Here is a 21,697-nt window from a genome sequence, read left to right as displayed (position 1 = left end):
TCCTTGTCAGCTAGATACAGGCTCTGTTGTTTGCTTCGTCGTGGTGTCGGTGGGGTTTTATTTTCCCTTTGTCTCTGAGTACAGAGCAAATCAATAAAGCCACATGTGCTGGGCTGGACCATTCCTTAGATCTAAAACAAACAGTAACTAAAGTGCCTCCTGAGAGCCTCTCACATGGGTTGGTGAGAGCTCTGTGGGTACCAGCCCCAGCCCCTCTTGCTGAGGCCAAAACCTTTCCCTTTCATCCTTTCCTACCTGGTTTTGGAACGCTTTGTGCTGGGGTTTGCAGCTGTGTGCTGGGGTTTTCGTGAGCAAGCTGAGGGTCTTCATGTAAGATGGATGAGAGGGGAGTGGGTACCAGTGTGTGGATGCCCGTAGTAAGAGGCTGGATGCTGTGAACCCTCCCTCAGTGTAACCCTGTGCTGCCCCTGCCCTTTGTTTTTGCACATTGAGGTTCACAAGGGTTTTTTGGGATGTATTCTGGGACCGGGCACTTTGTACAGCGCATTTCAGGCTATTTTTGGCCAGCACCCTTGGGAAGGATTTGAGAACTTTGATAAACAGATATCCCAGCACTGCTCTCCCGTTTCATAAGGATGGGGTTTGTCCTTTGGCTCAGAGTGTGCCCGGAGGATGAATATTTTGCTTTATAAAACCCGGGCGAGTCACGTACCAGGGAAAGCTGAGAGGAGCCTGCGGGTGCCGGAGCTGCAGGAGGAGGAGGAGGAGGAGGAGGGACCTTCGCGCCCGCTCCAGGCATAGCTCCGTGTTATTTAAAATTCCAATTTCATTCTCAGGGCTAAAGCACAGCTGGATTATGCTGTGGGAAGCATCTTTGGTTTAGTGTGTGTGTGTGTGGGGAACACTAGGTGGTGGTTCCCAGCACGTTACCTGGGTGTATCAGGGTAACGAGGCGGCGCAGTCGTTAGTGCTGTGGGTGCTGTTTGGGGACACCAGCAGCGTGTGTGAGGATGGAAAGCTTTTAATACCTCTCTCCCTTCTGGATTAGCACAGAGCTGGATCTGATGGGTTAATTATTTCACCAGGCAGTCAAAATGTGTTGGGTCTTGTCGCTGGTGTTAATTTATAATCAGAATAAAGGTTCCTCTTATGCAATTTGCTAATTCCTCTGAGAGACGTGCCCATCACATATCCCCATTCTTAATGTGCCTTTTCCTGTTCGCCTGTGACTCCTAGAAAGTTAATTAGCTGCACATCCTCCCTGCCATAGGAGGTAGAGGCTTTCTCCAGCCCAGTATTAACCAGGGGGGATGAAATCCATGTGTATTTTCTGGCTTATTAAATTTTTTGAGTGTGGGACTGAAATGCTGCCCAGAGCAGCCCGAGGACCCAGGCATGGTGGTGTGGGTGGCATCTGCCTGAGCTTGGTCTGGCAGCTGAGTGTCTTGGACCACTTAATCTTGGGAGAACAATCAAGGAGAAGGGTTCTGGGGTGGTCTGGACTATGCAAAGTGACTTGACCCTCTTTCTTTTTTTACATACAGACTGAGGTCAGTCTGTCCCAGTCTGTGTTCCCAGCAGCCCTGCCTGCTGGCTCCCAGTGCCTGCAGAGTGTTCCTGCATCTCAGCATCACCCTCACAGTGAGAGCTGAGCTGGGTGTGGGGATGCAGAAGGTAGGGATGGGTGGACATGCAGATGCACGAATGCTCAGCCATGCCTGGTCCATGCTCAGGTTGCCCTGAGCGAGGGGCTTAGCCCCCCTGCTCCCCTTCCCCACAGCTGGGGCGATGATGCAGCCCCTCAGCAGCCAAATAGCCCCGCTGCCATCCCTGCTCTTTCATACCCCTTGGCCAGCCTGAATCAATATCTGGCTTGTGTGGGGGCTGCTGGAGGTGACCCTTTGCCTTGCACAAGGCTGAGGATGGACCAGAGGGACTCTGTTGACATGGGCTTGCGTGAGCTGCGGCTTGACTCATGCATTCCTGGTTTGCTCTGATTTCCTTTGCTTAGGGGAAAATAAATAGCAGCCCTTCTGTTTGTTTTGGTTTTGTGGCGTTCTGGCCCTTTTCCACTGGCTCTGGAGGGAAGAAAGGATCTGATGCTGATGGCTGGGGAAGGGGAACCTTCTTGGGGAGCCTCATCAGGGAGTGTAGCAAAGCTCTCATGGGGAAAGGGCCTTCCCCTTTGAGCAGTACCTGGGCAGGAGTTTTATTAACCTCTTGCATCACCCCAGCTCTTCCCTGGAACCCGTTATGGTTACAGACCCATGCGGGACTGATGCCTGGGCCCAGCACCCTGTGTCCTGTCCTAGGCAGGGTTTCAAGTATGACCACAAAGCTCATCCCTGGGATCCTCTGAAAGCCTCCTGTTAGTGCTGCTTCTCAGTGCCGGCACCCAGACACCCCTAAGGGCTTCTCTGAAATCTGTTTTCCCCTATGAGGTGTGGAAAGCCTTCCTCCCCCCTGCCACGTGCTGTGTGTTTAGTGATTGCAATCTGCCTGGCGCTGGAGAGGGTGAAATATTTACCAAAAAAGCCCAAAGTTATAATTATACTAATTTTTTAGAAAAGCATTTTGTCCTATTAACAGAGGCAAAAGGTTATTTACTTCCAGAGTGCAATTTGTCAGCTGCTCTTAATTACGATTCTCTGTCTTATTATGCATTAAGCATCTCAAACCCATTACGTTTGGAGCCCCAGAGCCAGAGCGGGATCTGAGTCAGGGTTAAATTCCCCTCCCGCCCTCATTAGCTTTGTGGGGACAATCACTAACAGTGCTGGCAGCAGATGGAACCCGGAGCAGTTTGACTTGACGGCGCTTGCAGCAGCGTGGCAGCGCGGGCTGACAGCAGGGATGCAGGGGAGGGAGGAGGTGAAGACTAAATCCTGCTGTAAAAAGGCAGGGACTGAGTGAACCTGGCTTGATTCCTTGCCCAACCAGCTCCTGCCATCGCAGGAATGTTTCTCCACCGTTCTCCATCACATATGGAGCCTATCATAAAGCATCTCTTTCCTAGCTGGGTACCTCCAGTGGGTGTTACGGACTGGGGGGGCTGGAAGCGTGACGTGGGGCTCTTCTCTCTGTTAGGGCTCAGCCTTTGCTGATTGAATTTCAATCAGCCAGGCTCTTTGTGGCTTGGCTCAGAATTGTAAGAGAGGATGAATTTTCTGGAAGGAAAAGCATGCTGCAATACCACATCTCCCCCTGTACCTGCCAGAAGAGCCTGGCTGGCACTGCAGGGAGGGGTGTATCGCTGTTGGGGGGCTCTGCTGGGTCCCTGATAGCATCTGACCTTTTTTTTGGTTGAATTTGGGTGTGGTTTGTTTCTTTCAGCTTAGCCATGGTGTGAGCAGCCAGGAGAGAGCTGGGTGTGGATGCTGACCTGCTGCTTGCAGATAAGCCTGGGGGTGGAGGGGATGTGGGGTGCTCGGAGTACCCCGGGGTCGCACCCCTGCGTCAGGTTGGGTGGGTGCTGTTGCTGGGAGCCTCCTGGGCTCTAAAAGCTGGTGGTGATGCCAGAGGAACTTCAAGCTCCTTCCCTTGGTGTAGTGATGCTCTGCAGCTGGCTGGATGGGGGAAGGAGTCAGGGGTTCTTTCCCTCCCTTGCGACTGTGATGCTGGTTCGTGGTGCTGAGCTGGCTCCTTGGGACAGCATCTCCTGTACAACTTGCTCCCATAGCACCCATCCTCTCCTTCCCAGCACCCAAACAAGGCCACGCTTCTCCACCAGCTCTCTGAGCGCTGCGGCTGGTTCCTCTGCTCTTCTTTTGATCTTCAGCTCTGCCTTTGAATTCGCTCCTAGCAGTAACCCCAAATTACTGCCTCCACCGTGGAAAGTAAACCTGTCATTAACGTGACAGGCAGGCAGCGAGCGAGGGTGCAGTTGGCTGGGTGCTGGGTGTCGGGGAGAGGAAGGCAGCTGTGATGGAGATCAGGGGAAAACATCCCGGCGCGGATCTGTAACGGCAACACGATGCCAGCTTCCTCCCAGGGTAAACTCTGACTCACCCAGCCTGGCTTGACACGCCCTCTGCTTTGAAGGAGAGCTCCAAAGAGTCGGTGTTGTGGCCTCTGTGTGTGTCCCTGTCCCTGTGGAGGACGGTCCCTGCTGCCAGCGGGTGCAGGCGGGTAGGTGTGTGTCTGCCTTGGGATGCTCAGCGCTCACCCCTGGCTCTGTGCGGTGCCCTGGGCGGCTGCTGGATGTTCCCTCTTAATCCGGTGGAACGTTGGACCTTATTAATAGCCTGATGGCCTGCCAGAGAGGCACATGCTGCTGGGGAATTGGGGACAGAATGCCTTATTTGTTCCTTTCTCCTCAGCCTGGCTGAGAGCCCTCTGTCTGGGTTTGGACCCCTCAATGCTCTGGGCACGTGGCTAGGGGGTGGTGTGTCCTCAGGGTGTGAAAGTCGTCATGGTGTGAGGTGTTTTTCCCCTGCCCAAGTCTTCCCCCATTGCATTCGAGTTACCCAGGAGGTGGTGAGTGTGATGTGACTTTAACCTGTTGTCCCCAGGCTTCAGAGCTGATGCAAGCTGAAAAACTGATGGGGGGGATGAGTCTCTTCTCTGAGTTTCGGGCTGTTTGCAGGCTTGGGAAGGCGCCTCGCTCGTAGTTTGTGTTTTATATCTGGTTTTTAAGACCTGTCAGGACTCCATAGGTGAGGCCTGTGCTACATGTATAAATGAACATCATGGGGGCTGTTCTCCCAGCTCAGTTCTGGGCTTTAGGCAGTCTCAGCTGATGCTCAGCACCCAAACGAATCTGCAGTCCTGCCTGTGGGTCCAGCTGGAGGGGAACCAGCCCCTTGCCCAGCTCAAAATTCCCCTGTGCCCTGTGGGACAGCCCCAGATTGACCGTCCTGAGCTTCCAGAGGAGGAGAAACCGGTTATCTTCTCATCGGTGGTAATCAGGAAGTGCCTCGTCCCTTATTACGCCTCTCTTCTGTAATGAATTAACAAATTAATTGCACTAGCTGTAGAGAATGAAGGGCCCCTCGTGGATTTATTGTGCTGTGCTTCAGGAAGGTGTTTTGAGGCTCCCCTGGCTCTGCCGTGGCTCCTGCAGACAGAGTCGGGATCTCTCCTGGGCTTTGGTGCTGTGTTAGTAATTACAGGCTGAGGGAGAAGTGTGGAGGGGGGAGGATAAAGAGCAGAAACCATGGCTGTGGGAATGGGCTGGTCCCCAGGGGGCTGCGATGCTGGGGAGGGGAATGCAAGGAGAAGGGGCCGTGCCCCAGCAGCGCTGCCTCTTCATCCATCCATCTATCCATCTGTTGGGTACCAGGGGGATGTAGGGAGAAGGGGCTGTGCCCCAGCAGCGCTGCCTATCTGTCCATCCATCCACCAGGTACCAGCGCACGTCCATGTTGCTAATTACAGGTCTAAAGGAAGTTGTGTTTTAGCATAATGCAATTAGGCAGCACTGGCATGGTGCAGCCCTTCATTGGACAGGGTGATGGATCATTAGCTGAGCCCTGCTGCATCCCTCCAGCTCTCCCAGGAACCCTCATATCCCCTTCCCAGGGCTCCTGGCTCCCACCCTGCTGCAGCAGCAGCCCTGCTTCCTTCACCCTTCCCCATTAATTCAATCTGCACCGATAGCAAATCATTACTGAGGAGTATATTGTGTAAAAACGAGCTGTTAATTGAAGTTTTGTTTGCTTTTTCTCTTACTCTTGCAAAAAGCCTCCCCTAAAAAAGGGCTGTAAAAATACATGTTGCCACGCTACAAATATACAAGGTGGGAAGGGGGCAGGGAGAGAAAAAAGAGGTGAAGCTGTTCTCCATTAGACTTTAATAAGCATGTAGAGAAAAAGCCCTTGTTAATCCCATCTGAGGCTTAAAGGTTTATTGCAGACAATTAAAACCTCATCTTGTAGTGCTGACTTGATGCCGCAAACCCTCTGCTGAGCGAGCTGCGGCCATCGGGGTGGTGGTGGTGATGTGCAGGGCAGCCCTTAGGGAAGTAGTATCCCTTAGGGAAGTAATATCCCATAGGATCCAGCTGCAAGATGGGCTGTAACAGGCAAGCTTTCCTCCCAGCAAACAACAGGAAGCCTGTATGCATCTGAACTGGTTTTGATGGGCAGAGCTTTGGTGCTCGAAAACTCCACCCTGGAGCAAAGGAACTTTTGGAATATAAAGGTACTGGATGTGTTTGAGGCTTCTCCAGGCTTCGTGGAGGCTGGTTAGAGGAAAATGGCTGGTGCAGAGGTGGGGTTGGTTTCTTGATCACCTTGTTTTGGTTTGGGGTTTGGTGAGGTTTTTCTTCTTGTGGAGTCGTGTGGTGAAAACATTCCCGGTGCTGCTGGTTTTGTGATGGCAGAGGTTACAAAACCACCCTCCTGTCTGCCACATAGAACATCCCTGTTGCAAAACATCAAACCTCCTGGGTGTCCTGAGGAGCCTGGGAATTGTGTGTGTGCTGCCCTAGCCCCGCTGCTGTCCCAGACCGGGTGCCAGCAGCATTCCTGCTGTGTTTTTCCTCCCTCCTGGAAAGTCTGAAGCCCCTAAACATGCCAACAGGAGAAATCTATATGTTTGTTTTTAATGAGAACGGTGCTTTGGCTGAAAAAGATGGATTGCCCTGTGCCTGGCTCCCCATGGAGCCCCTCGTGTGGGTCTGGGGCTGGTCCCCAGCAGTGATGCTCTCTCAGGGTCTGTCTGGGAGCGGGTACCCCAGCATCCTCTGTGTTCACCTGGCATGGGCTGTAGAGGCCACTCCCTCATATTGTTGAGGACAGACTTAGTTTATTTGATGGTTTGGGTTGGGTTTTGATAAATTTGGTCTTTTTGTCCAGATTTAATGTTTCTGGGTGCTGTCAGCTCCCCAAAGCGCTGCGGGTTTTGGCACTGCCCAATGGTCCCCCGTTAGCTGGTGTCGGATGAGGCAGCTCCCAGGGGAGCTCCCATCCCTGAGGCTGCTGGGGCCACCCTGGCTGTCCCCACGCTCCTGGTGACACAGGAGTGAGGTGATTTATTCCCCTTGCCCTCAGCTCATCAGCAGAGGCCAGTGGTTAAAGCTCCTGTTTGCAATTTTCAAGAATGATGAGCTATCAAAGCAGCTGATAATTAGCAGCGAATAAAATGAACTTGCACTAATATTCCATTAGTCACAGATAAACTGATACCAGCCTTCCTTAATATTCACTTACACTTCCCTGCTTGAAGTTATTAGGGGCAGGCTCTGGTGTTGTGCCTCTGCCAGCCACGTGGTCCGGATGGGAAAGGGCCTCCTGGCCTGAAATTTCTGTCTATGGATGAACCTTTCCTTCCCCATTCCCGTGGCAGTGCTGCCATAGCTACCAGCCTCCTGCCTGCTGCAGGCAGGGCTGCGTGCTGGGCCGGGGGAGGATGCAGGGCTGGAAGAGCCAGATGGAAGATGCTTGGCGTGGGAAGCGGGGACCCCCCCCTCCCTCCCCTTCCTGGGCCTCACCCCCCTCTCCCCATGCCTGCTGCCATGGCTGTGGAAACATGTTGGTGGTTCCGGTGCTGGCAGCGATGCTGGCATGGGAGGCGAGCGGCGCTGAGCCATGGGGAGGGCTGTGTTGCAGGATCAGGCCCCCAGGGTCTGTTCCCCCTTGGGAAATTGGGTTTCCTGAGGATGTTCTGGTGTTAAGCGGTGGCTGGGTTGATCTCTTGGCTCCTAGGCTGAGCCCATGCCTCTGTGTGGGGTCACCTCACTCCTGCCTGGTGCTGAGCAAATTCTGGAGGGGTTCTGGCCATTGTGGAGGCCTGATTCCCACCCAGCCCCCTCGCTGCCTGGGTAAGTGATCCCATCCCAACACAGCGCTGCTGGTGTCATAGTGGGACAAGGACGTGTTTGGGATGTGGCTGCTGGGATGAGGGCTGGATTCAGAGACCCCAGGAGTGCCTGTGCGATGCTTCCCGTGTGCACGTGAGCCAGCAGTGTGCCTGGGTGGCCAAGAAGGCCAATGGCATCCTGGCTTGTATCAGGAATAGCGTGGCCAGTAGGTCTGGGGAGGTGATTGTGCCCCTGTACTGGGCACTGTTGAGGCCACACCTCGAGTGCTGTTCCCATCCCTTCCCATCCCGTGTTTTTAATGTGAATCCATGTTTCTGCCTCAGAAAAGCCGGGCGCTTGCTGCTTCCTCACTGCACAGCCCTTGTCCCTGGCAGCATCGGGCTCTGCGGGGACATGTCGAAGCAGCCAAGCCATGTGAGTGATGGGTGTGCAGAGCTTGCTGGGGGCATGGGGGGGCTGTGGGGGCACACTGGGGCTGCTGGGACACGCTGGCTTCATCCCTGTGGCTACAGATAACGCATTGTCTCCTTGCTCCCCACCCCTGTCTCCTTTCTGTTATCTCTTATCTCTGATCTTTCAGCCTGAGCAGGAGGCTCCAGGCACGGCCAAAGCAGGGCTTGCAGCTGTGTCTCCTTGTCTGCGTTAACTCCTGGACAAACTGGGGACTCTTGGGTTTGGTTTTTAATAAGGTTGCAAAAGGTATTCTCTTTCTGCCTCCCCTTGTGATGGTCTCTGCCCTTGTTGGGTGTGTTATGGCCTCGGCTGAGCTGGCTCTGGGTTAAAGCCAGTAAGATGCTGGAGGGAAGAGCAGCATCACTGACCCTCCCAGAGCAGCAGCACCTCCAGATTTGGTACCAAGTCACCTACCCCAAGCCAGACCATCAGGTTTGGTTGTCGAGATTTCTTTATTAATTTATTCTCCTTCATTAGCCAGGTGGGGGGGAGAGCAGGTTACTTCTCAGAGGGGTCACCTGCTCCTCATTCCTCTTCCAAATTGGCTGTGGTTCAGTTAGCACTCTGCTCCAGAGGTCTCCAGGCAGCAGGATGCAATCTGAAGTCCTTGCTCCAGCTAAAGGCCAACGACTGCCACCTCCTCCCTGTCTCACCCCTTCGCCCTGGCGATGGGCACGCCGCTGGGGATGCTAGCAGGGGAAGGACGTGTTTCCATGTGGATTAACTCCAGGTTGCTGCTTTTGGGGAACACTGGATGTAGGGGGGGGTTCTCTGCTGGCTGCACAGATACCTGTGTCTTCCACTTTCAGGCTGTGACAATCCAACGACCTTCCCTCTGCGAGCGGAGCCGAGCGCGGCGGAGGCTCCCACATCCCAGAATAGTTTTCTTCCGAGCTCCCCGGGTCTTCCTGTCCAAATCTCCCATTGCATCAGGCTTTTTGGAAATAATCAGCCCCCGTGGTTATTTCAGTTAACGCTAATTAGTGCCACGAACTAATTAATGTGGGTTGACTTTCCTCTTCTCTTTCTAATGCTTTTCTAACCCACTGACACATTCCAATTAAGGGACTCACGCAGGGACCGGACTGAAATGACTCAGAGCAATCAGGGATGGAATGAATCGTGTGCTTTCCTGAAGGTCAGTAATATTTTTCTGCAGTTGCTGGCGTTGTGTATCCGTGCCTGCCAACGGGGAGGTGACCTGACCTCACAACAAGCATCTGAAACGTCTTGAGTTTGCCTCCGCTTCAGATTTTGCGGGTACCGGGTCGATAGGCATTCGATGTGCTGAGGATGGTGGCCGTGGGAGGCTTTGCACTGGGCAGGCAGACCTTGAGACAAGCCATCCTGACCTCCCAAGGACTCTTGCTTGTTCGTGGTGGTAACAGAGGGCTTACACTGAACATTTCCCACCTGCTCGTGCTGGTGCAGGTGATTTCTTTTCCCCTTGGTTGGGTTACTGGGTGCTGCAGGCTCAGGATGTGCTCTGAGCTTGCTTTCTTGCCTGTGTGTATGCATTGTGGTTGAGGAGCAACTGTCTTTGGGCTGGGGGGAACCACAATCCTGCTGGTGGTAAAGCCTGCAAAGCTGCTGCTGTTTGTAACTCATTGAACAAAAGATGCTGGCAGGAGCCATGAGGATGAGAGAACTTCCTCTCTGTGAATTGTGGTGTTCCCAGAGTCTGAGGCGAGAGCAATGGTGAGTGGGAGTGGGGCTGGAGCACCCTGCGCAACGCTTTAAGGTCCTTCCTCTGCACTTAGTGTTGAGGTTTTACATCTGTGGCGTGAAATCCCCATCCTTACATCTCCAGAAAGTGATGCTCCTTGCTTTCCCAAGGTGGAAACCCCCTTTAGCAGGACCAGACTCTCTCCTGGACGTAGGGACACCACACTGCGGAAGTGCCAGCAGCAGGGCGAGCCCACGTGTCTCCTCCAGTCTCCATCTCTTCCCCCCTTTACCCAAGTCAGGTTGTGATGCTGAAGCTCCCCTCTTTCCTCACCATCTCACATCATCCAGGTTGTGCTGGGAAATGCTTGTGTCTTTACCTGCTGTCCCAGCTCCTGATTTAAGGTGCAGAGCTCCTGGTGTCTCCCATGGGTGGGTGTGGGAGGGCTGCATCTCCCTTCTCCCAGGGGATTTAAACATGAGCTCCTCATCGGTGCACCCTGTAGTTGCTGGGTCAACGGAGGTGAGAGCACCCTGATTGAACTGGAGTAGAGAGCAGATAGCAAATATGTGATTAGTGTTAATAATACCGGTCAGACTATATTATGCAAATGATGGGAGAACAGACAATCTAATTATTCATCTTTAACCTTTATTGTTGTTTAAGGTGACCTTACCCATCGAGTCTCTCGTTACCGTCTCAGCGTATGTTCGTTTGTTCTCCTGCCATCAATCCAACAGCTAAACCCATGTTCCTGGCCAGTGATGCTGGGTGCAGCCTGGACATCCCTCCGTGCAGATGCTCCTGGGGACACTGGGACCGTGGGACTTGGGGTGCTGCTCCCCATGTTTTGGGTAGAGCTGGTTACACTGCATGACACGCTCCCTTCTCTCCACTGTGTGGTTTTGCCGCTAACCCCATGTTTCCCACTGCTTTTGTGGCTGTCTCTGGGTGAGTTTGAGCAGCCTGTGGAGATCCAGAGCCATAGACCTTCCAGTTGTGTGTCCAGTGCCATGGGGGAAAGGCAGAAACCCAGTTTGCCAGGTTGGTTTTTTTTGGCTGACACAGGTAAAGACTCTGGCACGTTCTTGAGTCGCATCTGGTTTTTGGGAGCCGTGTCTGGATTGGCCGGAATCGCTCGTGGGAGCAGCATGGTCCCTCTTGGTGTCTGCTCGGGTTCCCTGCAGACTGGAGCTGGATGGTAATGGTTTTGGTCGTCCCTCTCTGCTTTCTGGAGGTCACAGATGGTGTGGGAGTATATCCCAAGTGAGCCTGAAGTTTCACCTGGGTGAGTCCCACTGGGATAACATTGGGTGGTTGTGGATGTAGCATCTCGTTTGGTGCTCTGGTGGGCTCAGTTTTGAATGATTCCCCTTGTGAGCTCAATCCATGTTGTAGAAACGGGACCTTACTGCAAGAACGAAGCTTCTGGAGAGGTCAGCCCAGCAGCTCGACCCTCTGTGAGTGGCTCGGCAGTCTCCTTCTCTGGAGATATTCAAGACCCATCTGAACACTGACCTGTGTGACCTGTCTTAGGGACCCTTCTTTGGCAGGGGGTTGGACCCAATGGGGTCTGGAGGTCCCTTCCAACCCCTGCAATTCTGTGAATGTCCCTTCCCGTTGGCTGGTCTTCTCCAGGTTGGCTTTGGAGGGAGTGGAGCAATGTGGAATTGCATTTCCTGCTGTTACTACACCTGAATTTTCAGCTTTCCCTCTTTGGCCCTGTACTTCTTGGCCCACAGCTCCTCCTAACCCCGTTCTTGACGTTTCTCCTGGAAACACACATTTAAATCTAAGCCGCTGGACGTTCCATAGAGAGAGGAGGGAACCCAGAAGACACGTCCTTGTGCAGCTGCGGGAAGCTCCTGCACCAGCTTCCCAACCCCAGGGATGCCAAAGCATTCCCCAAAGACTGGGAGAAGGCCGACAGGGAGGTGTGGGATAAGCTTTAACCCTCTCTCTTGCCTTGCAGGGTTTCAGTGGACCTCCCCACGCAGCGTTCGCCTTGAGCTGCGACCAACGAGCGGCCAAAGAAAAACACGAGCGTGAACCTGCCCATCACCTGGACTACGAGAGCGAGTTGTCCATCCGGATAGGTAGAGCTGGGCTCCATCCAGGCAAGCATCCTGTCATATACCACCTGCAGAGTGTGTGGGGGAAACACCCCCCGTTAAACTGGCACCTAGACCGCCACGTATGTGATTGAAATTAGATTGGTTTTGCCGCGTGCATGCAGAGCGCACCTTCTCCTCCCGCTCTGGATCTGTCTCTCTGCTGGCTCTTATCGCAAGCATCATTACTTCTTGTTTCTACTTGGCTTCTCAAAACCACTTGCACATCTGGCTGCGCCTATGAATTATTGATAATTAGATATCTCGTTCACTGGGGAAATGAAATCACCAGCTTAGAGCTTGAGATAAGTTTATCCTCAGCGTAGGCGCAGCGGCGAGCGCTAGCCTTCCCCACCGTGGCGATGGTGCCCCGCGACATTGACCCTCGTTGGCCCTCCCTAATTATAGACTAGGGCTGGCAGTCATGCTGTCGCTCCTTATTTTGGAGGTTAATAGAATTGTAGCTGCCAAAGTAGGGGGGATAAAACGTCTTGTCAGCAGCTATTCCCTCCTTAAATAGATTTTTAAAGGAGAAACTTTTCAGTCGAGGCGGCAGAACCTCAGTGGGCTTCCTCAGGGCCAGGGTAAAGATATGGGATGGGTGATGGATACCCTTACACAGGGATACATCCCCTAAGGCAACACAGTCTTCTGTTCCTCCGCTTAACAGTGGCTTTTCAGTAGACAAAGAAAAGGTAGCAAAGGAATCTTATTGTTCCTCTGCTTTTTCTTGGTTGGAGAGAAGCTGAAGTAGCGATTTGCAGCATCTTCAGTGCAGTTGGGAGCAGATTGAGATGGAGAAGCTATCCTTCCTTTTTGGGGGAGGACAGTGCTAAGCTGCTTAAATCAGGCTCTGGTATTGAACTGCATCGCTTAATTCCGTGTCTTGTAAAGCATTTCAGACCTGCTGAATTTTTCAGGGCTTGAAATACTGGCTTGGATTTCTCCAAAGGCACAGGAAGGAGGTTTCCTGCTGGGCTCCATGGGCTCTGCATCCAGGATGTCTTTTAGCTCCTGGGGCTGCTGCTCTGATGCTGCAGGCTGGGAGGTTTTTGATATATTTGTAAAGTGGGAATTTCACATTCCAGGTGCAGTTTACTCTTCTTTTTTATATATATTTTTTTTTTTCTTTTTTTTTTTCTAGAAGAATAAAATTAGTCAGCCCTGCAATTTCCAGGAGCTCAAACTGCCGGGGTTTTATGTTTTCATCTTCTCTTTAGTTGCAAACAATAACAGTGCAAATGGTTTTGAGAATAGAAAATTTCCATTAGACTTCGTTGTTTTTCCTCTCTGGGGAAATGGTATTAAGAAACTAAACTGCATTAATTCTTTTATTCTCTCTTGTTTTTTTAAAAAAAAAACCCTGATTTTATTTTATTTTTCCCTCCCTGAAATGAAGTCATCCCTCAACCCTTCCAAGAAAGCAGCTTCCCCAGCTCGGGGTACCGCTCGGCTACGCTCTGGGGAACGCTCAGCGAACGTAACTGGTGTTTTCAAAGTCTAATGGGTACTAACTGGAATATCTCAGACTTAATCACTGTTGAATCATTGACTCTTCCTTCATATTTACATGTTTTAAAATCACTAATGCTGTGAAAACAGCAAAAAACCACATATAAAAATCCCAAAGCCTGGTGCTGCCTTGTGTTGCGGTTGTCACCGCTGCCTGGGGATGGTGGTGGGGAGCAGGGGATGGATGGAGAGTGTGTGAACATGTAGCTCTCCAGGGCCCATTAAATAAGTCTTTAAATGTCTATTTAACCTGGCTGTGGGAGAGGTTGGCAGCAGAAGCGCCCGTGGTTGTGCTCAGGTGGTCGGGTCCTTGTAGGCACCCGAAGCAGTGAGAAGGTTTGGGTTAGAGCTGTAGGAAGGGAGGTGGAGGAGATGCAGGAGTTGGACCGATCCTTTATCGACTCTGTTGGGAGAAAGAAAATTCCATTCTGCTCTTTCCCCAGCCAGCCATGTGTTTGGGTGCCTCTGTCCTTCCCCCATCCCAAATCCCTTGGTTTCCCATTGCTTGCAAGCTGTTAGTAGGGAGTCAGGAAGCACAGTATCATCCAGATGGGGCTGGGAGCTCCCTCTGAGGCTGGAGCTCAGCTCCCCTTGTCCTCCAGCCCCTCTCCATCCCTCTGCCATCGATGCTGAATTCCAATGAGATGGGTTTTTTTCTTATGGGAGCTGCCAACATCTGGCTGCCCCGCGGATGTGTGAAGTGAGGCACACATATCCACGGAGTATGGGCGGATTTGGGATGAATTGCAGTGAAAAGCCTGTGTCTAGACTCGGTGTTTGACGAGTGGGATAATCACTAGGCTTTAATTACTACAAATGAAAGGGAACCCAGCCTTGTCTTTGATATTTCTGGGTAGGCAAGGGATGTAAATCTGTATTTCTCTGCCTCCCTTGGAACAGGCTGGGAAAAAGCTGAGGAGGGTTTGTTGCTCTATCCTGGAGGTGTTCAAGGCCAAGATGGATGGGGCCTTGGGCAACCTTGTGTAGCTCCAGGCCTGGAGGTTGGTGTCCCTGCCTGTGGCAGGGGGGTTGGAACACTATGATCCTTAGGGTCCCTTCCAACCCAGACCATTCTATGATGATTCTATGATTCCTCTGGGTGCAGGTGAAACCCTCTCCAGTGCGCTCGAGTCTGGAGGCATTAAACCTGGGGGAGATGGTTTTGGCAGGGTCACCGCAGGCTGCAGCACTGGAAGGGCCAGGATTGACCCCTTAAATGGCAGCTGCGTGCGTGGTGTTCTTGGGGAGTTCTCGGAAGGGATTTACATCCAGCATCGCACCTTGAAACCTGAGCTGTGACTCAGGCTCCTCTGAGCTGTATATTGAACAGCCAGGCACGTTGGGGCTTCACCCTATCCCGGTGCCGAGTGATTCACGTCGCTCCAAGTCAGATGACGGAGCGGAGTGGGAGAGCAGTGATGTTCCCCATCGGCCTCCTCTGCTCTCACTTTGTAATACCCTATTGTGGGTGGGAGATCTTGAGTCAAGGAGATGCTTTCGAGGTGTACTGGGGGAGAGGAGTTTACACTGATGTGGCTGTAAGTAGGGCTCCAAAGATCACCTTGGTGCTCAACTGGGAGCATCCTCAGCGGCTGGCACAGCTCCGACCCTGGGGAGGTAAGAGTAGCAATCCCTGAGCTGGCTCCTGACCCACACCACAAATAAATACCTACAAAAATGCCTGGCTAACCAGCAGCATCTCTGCTCACTCACCTTCCATCCCAGCCGCACGGGTGTCTGTGCCAGGGGATGCGATGGGCTTCTGGCACTGCACTGCCAGTGCCGTTAAGTCACTGATATTAAAGGGGAATTGGGGATGGTTCTAATGACTCAATTGGCTTTTTTGGTGGGGTATGATGTAGGAAATGGTCCTCTGGTGTTTCTGTGTGGCTGCTCAGTAAGTAAATCCAGATGGGTTTAGTAATTGGGAAAGGATGCTGGTGTTTGAAAGAGTGTACTTAAGAAATGAAATTTCATTAAACTTGTTACTTAAATGAGCCGTGGGGTTTGGGGGCATCGTGGAGAGGCCTCATTATCTAGAATTTGTTTGGGTTTTTTTTTTTTCCCCCCTTAAATTGGAGTTGCTGTGTCAAACTGGCTGCCACGCTGTGGTCTTTTGGCTGGGGAAGGCTCGGAGCACGGGGGCTGGTGGCACCCCCAGCCCCACACCTGGCACAGATCCATCCCATTACACCTTCCCCAAGACCCTCTGTGCTTGTTCCAGCAGCATCACCCTGCTTCTGCTCCAATTTTCTACCTCCTTCCTGATGCTGTTGGGTTTTTATCCCCGTTTTTGCTTTATTTTTCCCCTTCAAAGGCAGCTCTCCCTTACCAGGGCTCTGGAGTGGACTGCGCACTCGAAGCAGCCCCTGCTCATGTAGCATCGCTTTCATCAGTGCCCAGGCAGTCAGAGCCCTGTAATGAGGGGAGTAAACTCCTGATGAAAAGGAAGAAGGGAGCTGGGGAGATAAAAGAGGAAGCAAAACCCCTCAGGGACCAAGATGAAGAGGGCGTGAGCTGTGCAGTGGGATTGGCAGTGTATGGTTTGCTTCTGTCTCTGGTTGTGTTCTTGCAGCTGGAAAATTCACTTTTTGGAGCTGTTAGTGCTGGTGTACTGGCTGGTTTCAGAAAGTCCAGCCTTGTTCCAGCTTTTCTGGGCTGCCCTGACCTGCAGCTGTCCAAGGAGACGTTTGGTTGCCATCTCAAGAGTGGTTTCCTGGCTCTTACCCTGTAAATATTCTCCTCATTCCTTTCTTCCCTGAGCAGAAGCAGAGGCTGTAAAGGAGGGATGATATATAAAACCTTTTCAGCCCTGAAACCTGTCATGATTCATTGGGGTAATATTCAGCCAGAGCCTCGTGTGTGCATCTGAAAGGTTCATTAACTCATTGCAATTGATAGGACACAAGGCTCCTGCTCCAAAATGGGATGTTCATCTGGTTTAGATGGTTCCAACTGTTTCTGTAGTAAGGTTGACACGTTTGCACTGGGCTTGGTCTGGAAAACTGCCCCTTTCAAAAGGTGTCAATTCATTTTGGGGTTTAATAGCCAGCCTTGATGATTAATACCTCTGGTGATGTCCATATTGATCTCAAAACATCCTCATGCCCCTTTCTGGAGCACTTCAAATGGTTATTGACCATCCTTGTCAGGCTGGGTTCTGTGGTTGATTTTTATAGTCATGACTAGACGTGAATTTATATATGCAGAGCTTAAAAAAAATAAGTAAAATGGGAGCACCTAATAATTCCTCATAAGCTGGCGAGGTGCCTTCTCCATGTGCAGGTCTGCAACCCTGTTCTTCTGGCTCCTTGCTTTAAGGAATTTGGACTTCCCAGGGCTAAATGCAACCTGGTGGCTTGTTTTCCTTTGCTCTTGGTCCCCACTGTCACTGGCTGTGAATGTCTTTTGCTCCTCTTTCCAGGAGGCACAGAGACATGGTTTGGATGCGTCTGTGTGCAGAGGACCCAGCTCTGCGCTCCTACGCTTGTCACAGCCTGTGGTAAATAAACCACCCAGTTCAGCAGGTCGCTGTGGGTGTCAAGTCATTAGGATTCCCACCTCCAAACTGTCTGATCCCTAAGGAAATGTTGGGTTGTGACCTACCCTGAGAGCATCCTGGCTCTGAGTGACCCGTGCTGTGCCCGGGTTGCCCTTCTCCATCTCCGTGGGCTCTTGAGATGTGGTATATCCCATCTGTTTGCTGTTGCTCATTTCCACCTTGCTGGGGGAGTGGAGCCTGTTTTCACACACTGCGCTACTTTGGTTATTACTAATAGGTTGGAGGAGGAGAACCAGGCTGCAGCAGCACCAGAAAAATGACTCCCAAGGTCTCTGGGTGGAATTCCTCAAGATACTCTTGAGATAGCAGTTGAGATGCCCTTTGAGGAGGAGGAAAGGTCTTGAGTTGGAGTTGAAAGGTTGTCAGACCCTTGGAAAGGGAGAAGTCTTGGGTTGTAAGGTTGTCAGACCCTTGGAAGGGGAGGAGAAGTCTTGAGTTGGAGTTGGAAGGTTGTCAGACCCTTCAAAAGGGAGAAGTCTTCAGTTGGAAGGCTGTTGGAGGTTGAGAGCACTTGAGGAACAGCTCCTTGAGATAAGCCTGGCATAACACTTTGCTTACTTCGTCCTTCGCTTCCTTCTTGGTTGAACAGCGCTGTAATGAGTGTGAGAGCTGCTGGCAAGCGTGGACAGCTGCTTCATCTGCCCGTAGAGGCATGAGCTGCCTCCACACTTGCTGCTTTTATGATTGCTTGGACAAGGAGAAGTGTCTCTCTCTGCAGATGTCATCTGTGCCTGTGAAATGTGCTCTTGGCATCTCATGCCACTTCCTGCTGTTCTTTGCAATCGTTGCCTTTCATGGCTCCTTGTAAACGCCTCCTCCTTTCCTGGGCTCCATCCAGTGTCCTCCTAAATGAAGTGTGGCCAGAAGGGCTTAGCCTAGCTCCAGGACTTCTCTGTTCAACCCCAGTCAGCTGTTAGAGCTGCAGAAGAGCTGCAGCGTTACTTCCATCACCTCCCTTTCAAGACGGGGACCCTTTGATGGGGCCCGTGAGCTTTCTGAGGGACGCTCTGTGGGTGGAAGAGGACAGCAGAAGAATAGCTTACTGTGGGGGTTCGGGGTACACCAGCACTGGTGGTCTCACTGGAGGGTTGAGTTGTGCCCTGCAGATGCTGTGATGGAGGGTGGGCTGTGCAGTGATGCCTCACACTGGGCAGAGGGGCAGAGAACTGGCAGGGCTTTTGTCTTTGGAGTGGCTTTTCTCATAAGCCTCTTGTCCTGCCTGTGTCAACACAGGCACAGATTGAACAGCACGAGGACGTGGCTTTCCTGCTCTGCTCTTTGCTGTAGGGTCTGGGCGTGTGTTTTGCCTGCAGAAATGAACCTGGCCAGCAAGGGAGGGCTGGGAAGGTCTGTAAACACAGCAGCCTTCCTCACCTGAAGGGCTTGGTGGCAGGACGAGCAGGTGCCTTTGTGCCTGCTGCGTAGGGGCAGCTCCTTTGGAGACCTCAGGGGGCACAGTGACCTGCTCACCCAGCCTGTGGGACTGTGGGTGCCAGGGATGCGGGTAGCATCATGCTCTGTTTGCTTGCTGCTCCGCTCCACACGCCTTTGAGTTCAGGGTGATCTGTTCATCTCTGAGGCTTATTAAAGCCTGTCGAGTGACATCCTGGTTGGGACCTGTGCTCTGAAATCAGCTCTGTTCTCAGGAGTGGAAGCCATGGAGAGAGGCTTTCTGTGGTGCTTGTGGCCGTTAATCAGAGGAGTCATTTCCCAAATTGAGCCTCGTTAGCTCTGTGCCAGCATTATCAAAGAGCTTTAATTTCCTGGCCACACCTGACAATCTGTTAAGTCTCTTTAATTCCACAGCTGTATCAAGATGGTTACTGGGAAACTCGTTTCCATCCTCAGCCCATGGATGCAGCAGCGCTGGTGGCATCAGTGTGGTGCTTGGTGGGGGGTCCAATGGGCATGTTCGTGTGGGGGCTGCTGTGATGAGTCCTCTGGTAGCATCTCTCCTGACTTAGCAAGGTAACAAGGCATTAAAACCCACCCTGAGTGGCATCTCCGGGGCTGTGTGTCGCATCAAACCCGTGCCTCCCCGCAGTGGGTTGTCCTGCAGCTCCATACCTCGGTGGAGAGCTGAAATCCCACCTCATCCCAGTCCCAGGCTGGAAGGGGATTAGCTTGAGGGAAGCTTGGGAGTGACACCACTCCGCTGCAGTCTTACATTTCAAGGCTTATTAAACTGAACTAACAATCAGCATCGTTGCCTCTGGAGTGGCTGCTGCTTTGGCTCCATTCAGTAAGCACAGTAATTCATTTATTTTTGAGCTGTGCTGCTTCACTTGAATGGGGATGGGAATCATTTGTAGTCACCCTAAGGATGCTTTGGAGGAGTGAAATGAGAACCAGGAGCTCCAGCAGTCACCGTGCGTTATGGCAGCGATATTAGCCAAGGAGTGATGCCAGGGCATGTACCGTGAAGGGTAGGCAGGCCATCATTATTATTTGGAAGGAAAGGGAATAAACTGCTCAAAAGAACTCCAAAGGGCTATTTCCCACCTTCAAACCACCAAGTCTTTTAAGGATAACTGAGTGTGTGAGGAGCCACAGCCCAGCTCTGCTGTCGGGGACAAGAGGGTGAAGGTGGGGGTATGCAATGGGGTTGGCATCACGTGTGCTGGGGCTGGAGTGATCCCACAGGGATTTGGTCCCCAGCCCTGGGTGTCTGTGCAGAGCAGTTTGAGCACCTTATGGAGATGGAGCTAAATATAGAGATGTGGTGATGTGCTGTGCGGTTCTGGCTCTGCTTTTGGGTGACCTGTTCTCTGCAAGGCAGCCACCAAGGGACCTATATAGATAAAAGCCAGTGCTGCTTTGGGATTTTTAACCATCTTCTTAACCATCACCCCGTGATTGGGGCATTCTGGGATCACCCTGGCTCTGTTTCCACTTCGAATCAGCTCTGAGCAGACGCAAACCTCCTCCCAAAGCTGCAGCTCTGCCTGGGTGTGAGGAGAGGCACAGGGATGGGGTGAACGATACCATAAACTCTCTTTTTATTGACTTAAAAGCTTGAGATGCTTCTGTGGGGCTGCTTCTGACTTTGTGAGGCTGTGTGACTGGTTTCTGAGCTGCTGGAAACTGGTGGGCTGGCACCCCGTGTCCTGGCTGGGACTGGGATGCTCAAGTGACTTTGTGGAGCTGAGCCTGTGCCCCAGAAAGACTTTAATTGAGGTCAATTTGATTAAGATAAATTAAGTCTTTGATCTTATTTGTGGTTTGGAGCTGGTGGATTATGGCTGGGAGCTCTTGGTGAGGGCTTCCCGCACCGCTGCTGCCGGAGGAGGCTGTGCCCAGTGGGGTTTGCACTCCCCACCAGTTTGGCTCCAGTTTAAATCACAGCTGGTTGCTGAGCGATTGGGGAAGCTACTGGGGGGGGTGGAGGGAGCAGAGCCTGTCCTCCCCGGGAGCAGGGGGTCGGGAACCTTTTCTCCTTCTGAGGCAGTGGGTTTGATTCCCCTAATCCCTGGGTCTGGTGTGATTTGGTGCTGCTGCTCTTTCCCATCTGATTTCAATTTCAATACGTTTTCATCCCAGTTCGCCGCGTCCTGAGACGGTTGGTTGTGTCCAGGCCTCTCTTTTTATCCTCTTCCACATGGTATATGGCACAGGATGATGGAATATGCCTTTTCACTAAAAATCAATGGTTTATTTCCTTCTCCTCCCCCCTGCCAGGAAGCTTTCCCAGATACCACCATCGATTGCTTGGATAAAAGCACATTTAAGCTGTAATTGCTCTTTAAACTGGTGGGGCTGGGGGGTGCTGGGGCGGGTGCCAGGGGATGGAGCTGCTCCTTGGACAAGGGTGTTGGGAGATGTGCAGAGGGTGGGTGGGTCATCTGAAACCCTTGGATGACATTTGGAAGAAGCCTCTGATTGCACAGCGAGGAGCTGCTGTGGCTCAAGCTGTCGCCTCCTGTGCACCAGGATTTGGTGCCATCAGGGTGACATATAAATTTTGGGGAAAATAATGTTTTTAAATGTTGTTTTCAGCACTTTTCATCCTAACAGGCTCCCGAGAGGACGGCTGGGCAGGAGGGATGCGTTGCTATGTGAAATGGCAAATAGAATAGCCTGCGGCGCTCTGCGGCAGAGGTGGGAGCCTTCCTGGGGTGCCTGTGCTGGGAGGTGGCCCCCAGCACCCCCTGGGTGTCCATTCTGCCCTGATCCCTGTGGGATGCTGGGACATGGCTCCTACCCACGGCCACACAGGATGATGATGATGTCAAGCCATGGGAAGTGTCTGACACTGGAAGGAAATATTAGGGCCATTCCAAACTGGGATGTTTTCTAATTTTTTTTAATCCATGAAAAAACCCCAGGGTACTTCCCAGCAGCTGGTTTCTCCTCACCTCCTAGAAGGCGATGCCTGGTGTGGTCAGGGGGTTGCACACCCACTTGCAGCTCTGCAGGAGTTGGTGGCCTCCTCCTGACCCAACCCAGGTTGTGTTATTCCCCAATCCCAACCCTGTACCCCCACCAGTGACCCAGGAAGTCTGGGAAACTGAGGGGCACCATGTCCTGGTCCTGTGCTCCTGGTCCTGGGGTGCCCACAGGTTCAAAGTGCCACCTGGATAACGGCACTGGGGGGGATCCCAGCTGGGGAGACGGAGCCTGGGGTTGGAGCAGGAGATGCCTTCTGGTCCTAGGGTGATTTTGATGTATTT

At 52.3% G+C, this 21,697-nt stretch overlaps 2 protein-coding genes across 2 annotated transcripts in view; one reads left to right on the top strand and one right to left on the bottom strand.

Moving 5' to 3' along the window:
* SLC39A11 (solute carrier family 39 member 11) overlaps positions 1-21,697 on the top strand; it is a gene marked incomplete at its 5' end in the record, with an annotated part of 84,450 nt that overhangs the window by 12,268 nt on the left and 50,485 nt on the right. The window contains one exon of the mRNA XM_084273400.1: positions 11,815-11,959. Coding sequence (XP_084129526.1) covers positions 11,815-11,959 — 145 coding nt within the window. The remainder of the gene's footprint in view (positions 1-11,814; positions 11,960-21,697) is intronic.
* RPL38 (ribosomal protein L38) overlaps positions 1-21,697 on the bottom strand; it is a 225,277-nt gene that overhangs the window by 178,593 nt on the left and 24,987 nt on the right. The gene's annotated exons all lie outside the window — the stretch shown is intronic.

Source organism: Gallinula chloropus, assembly GCF_964237585.1.
Source record: "Gallinula chloropus genome assembly, chromosome: 20".
Taxonomy (NCBI): domain Eukaryota; kingdom Metazoa; phylum Chordata; class Aves; order Gruiformes; family Rallidae; genus Gallinula; species Gallinula chloropus.
The sequence above is the reverse complement of the archived record's forward strand: the minus strand, read 5'-3'. Positions and strand labels throughout refer to the sequence as shown.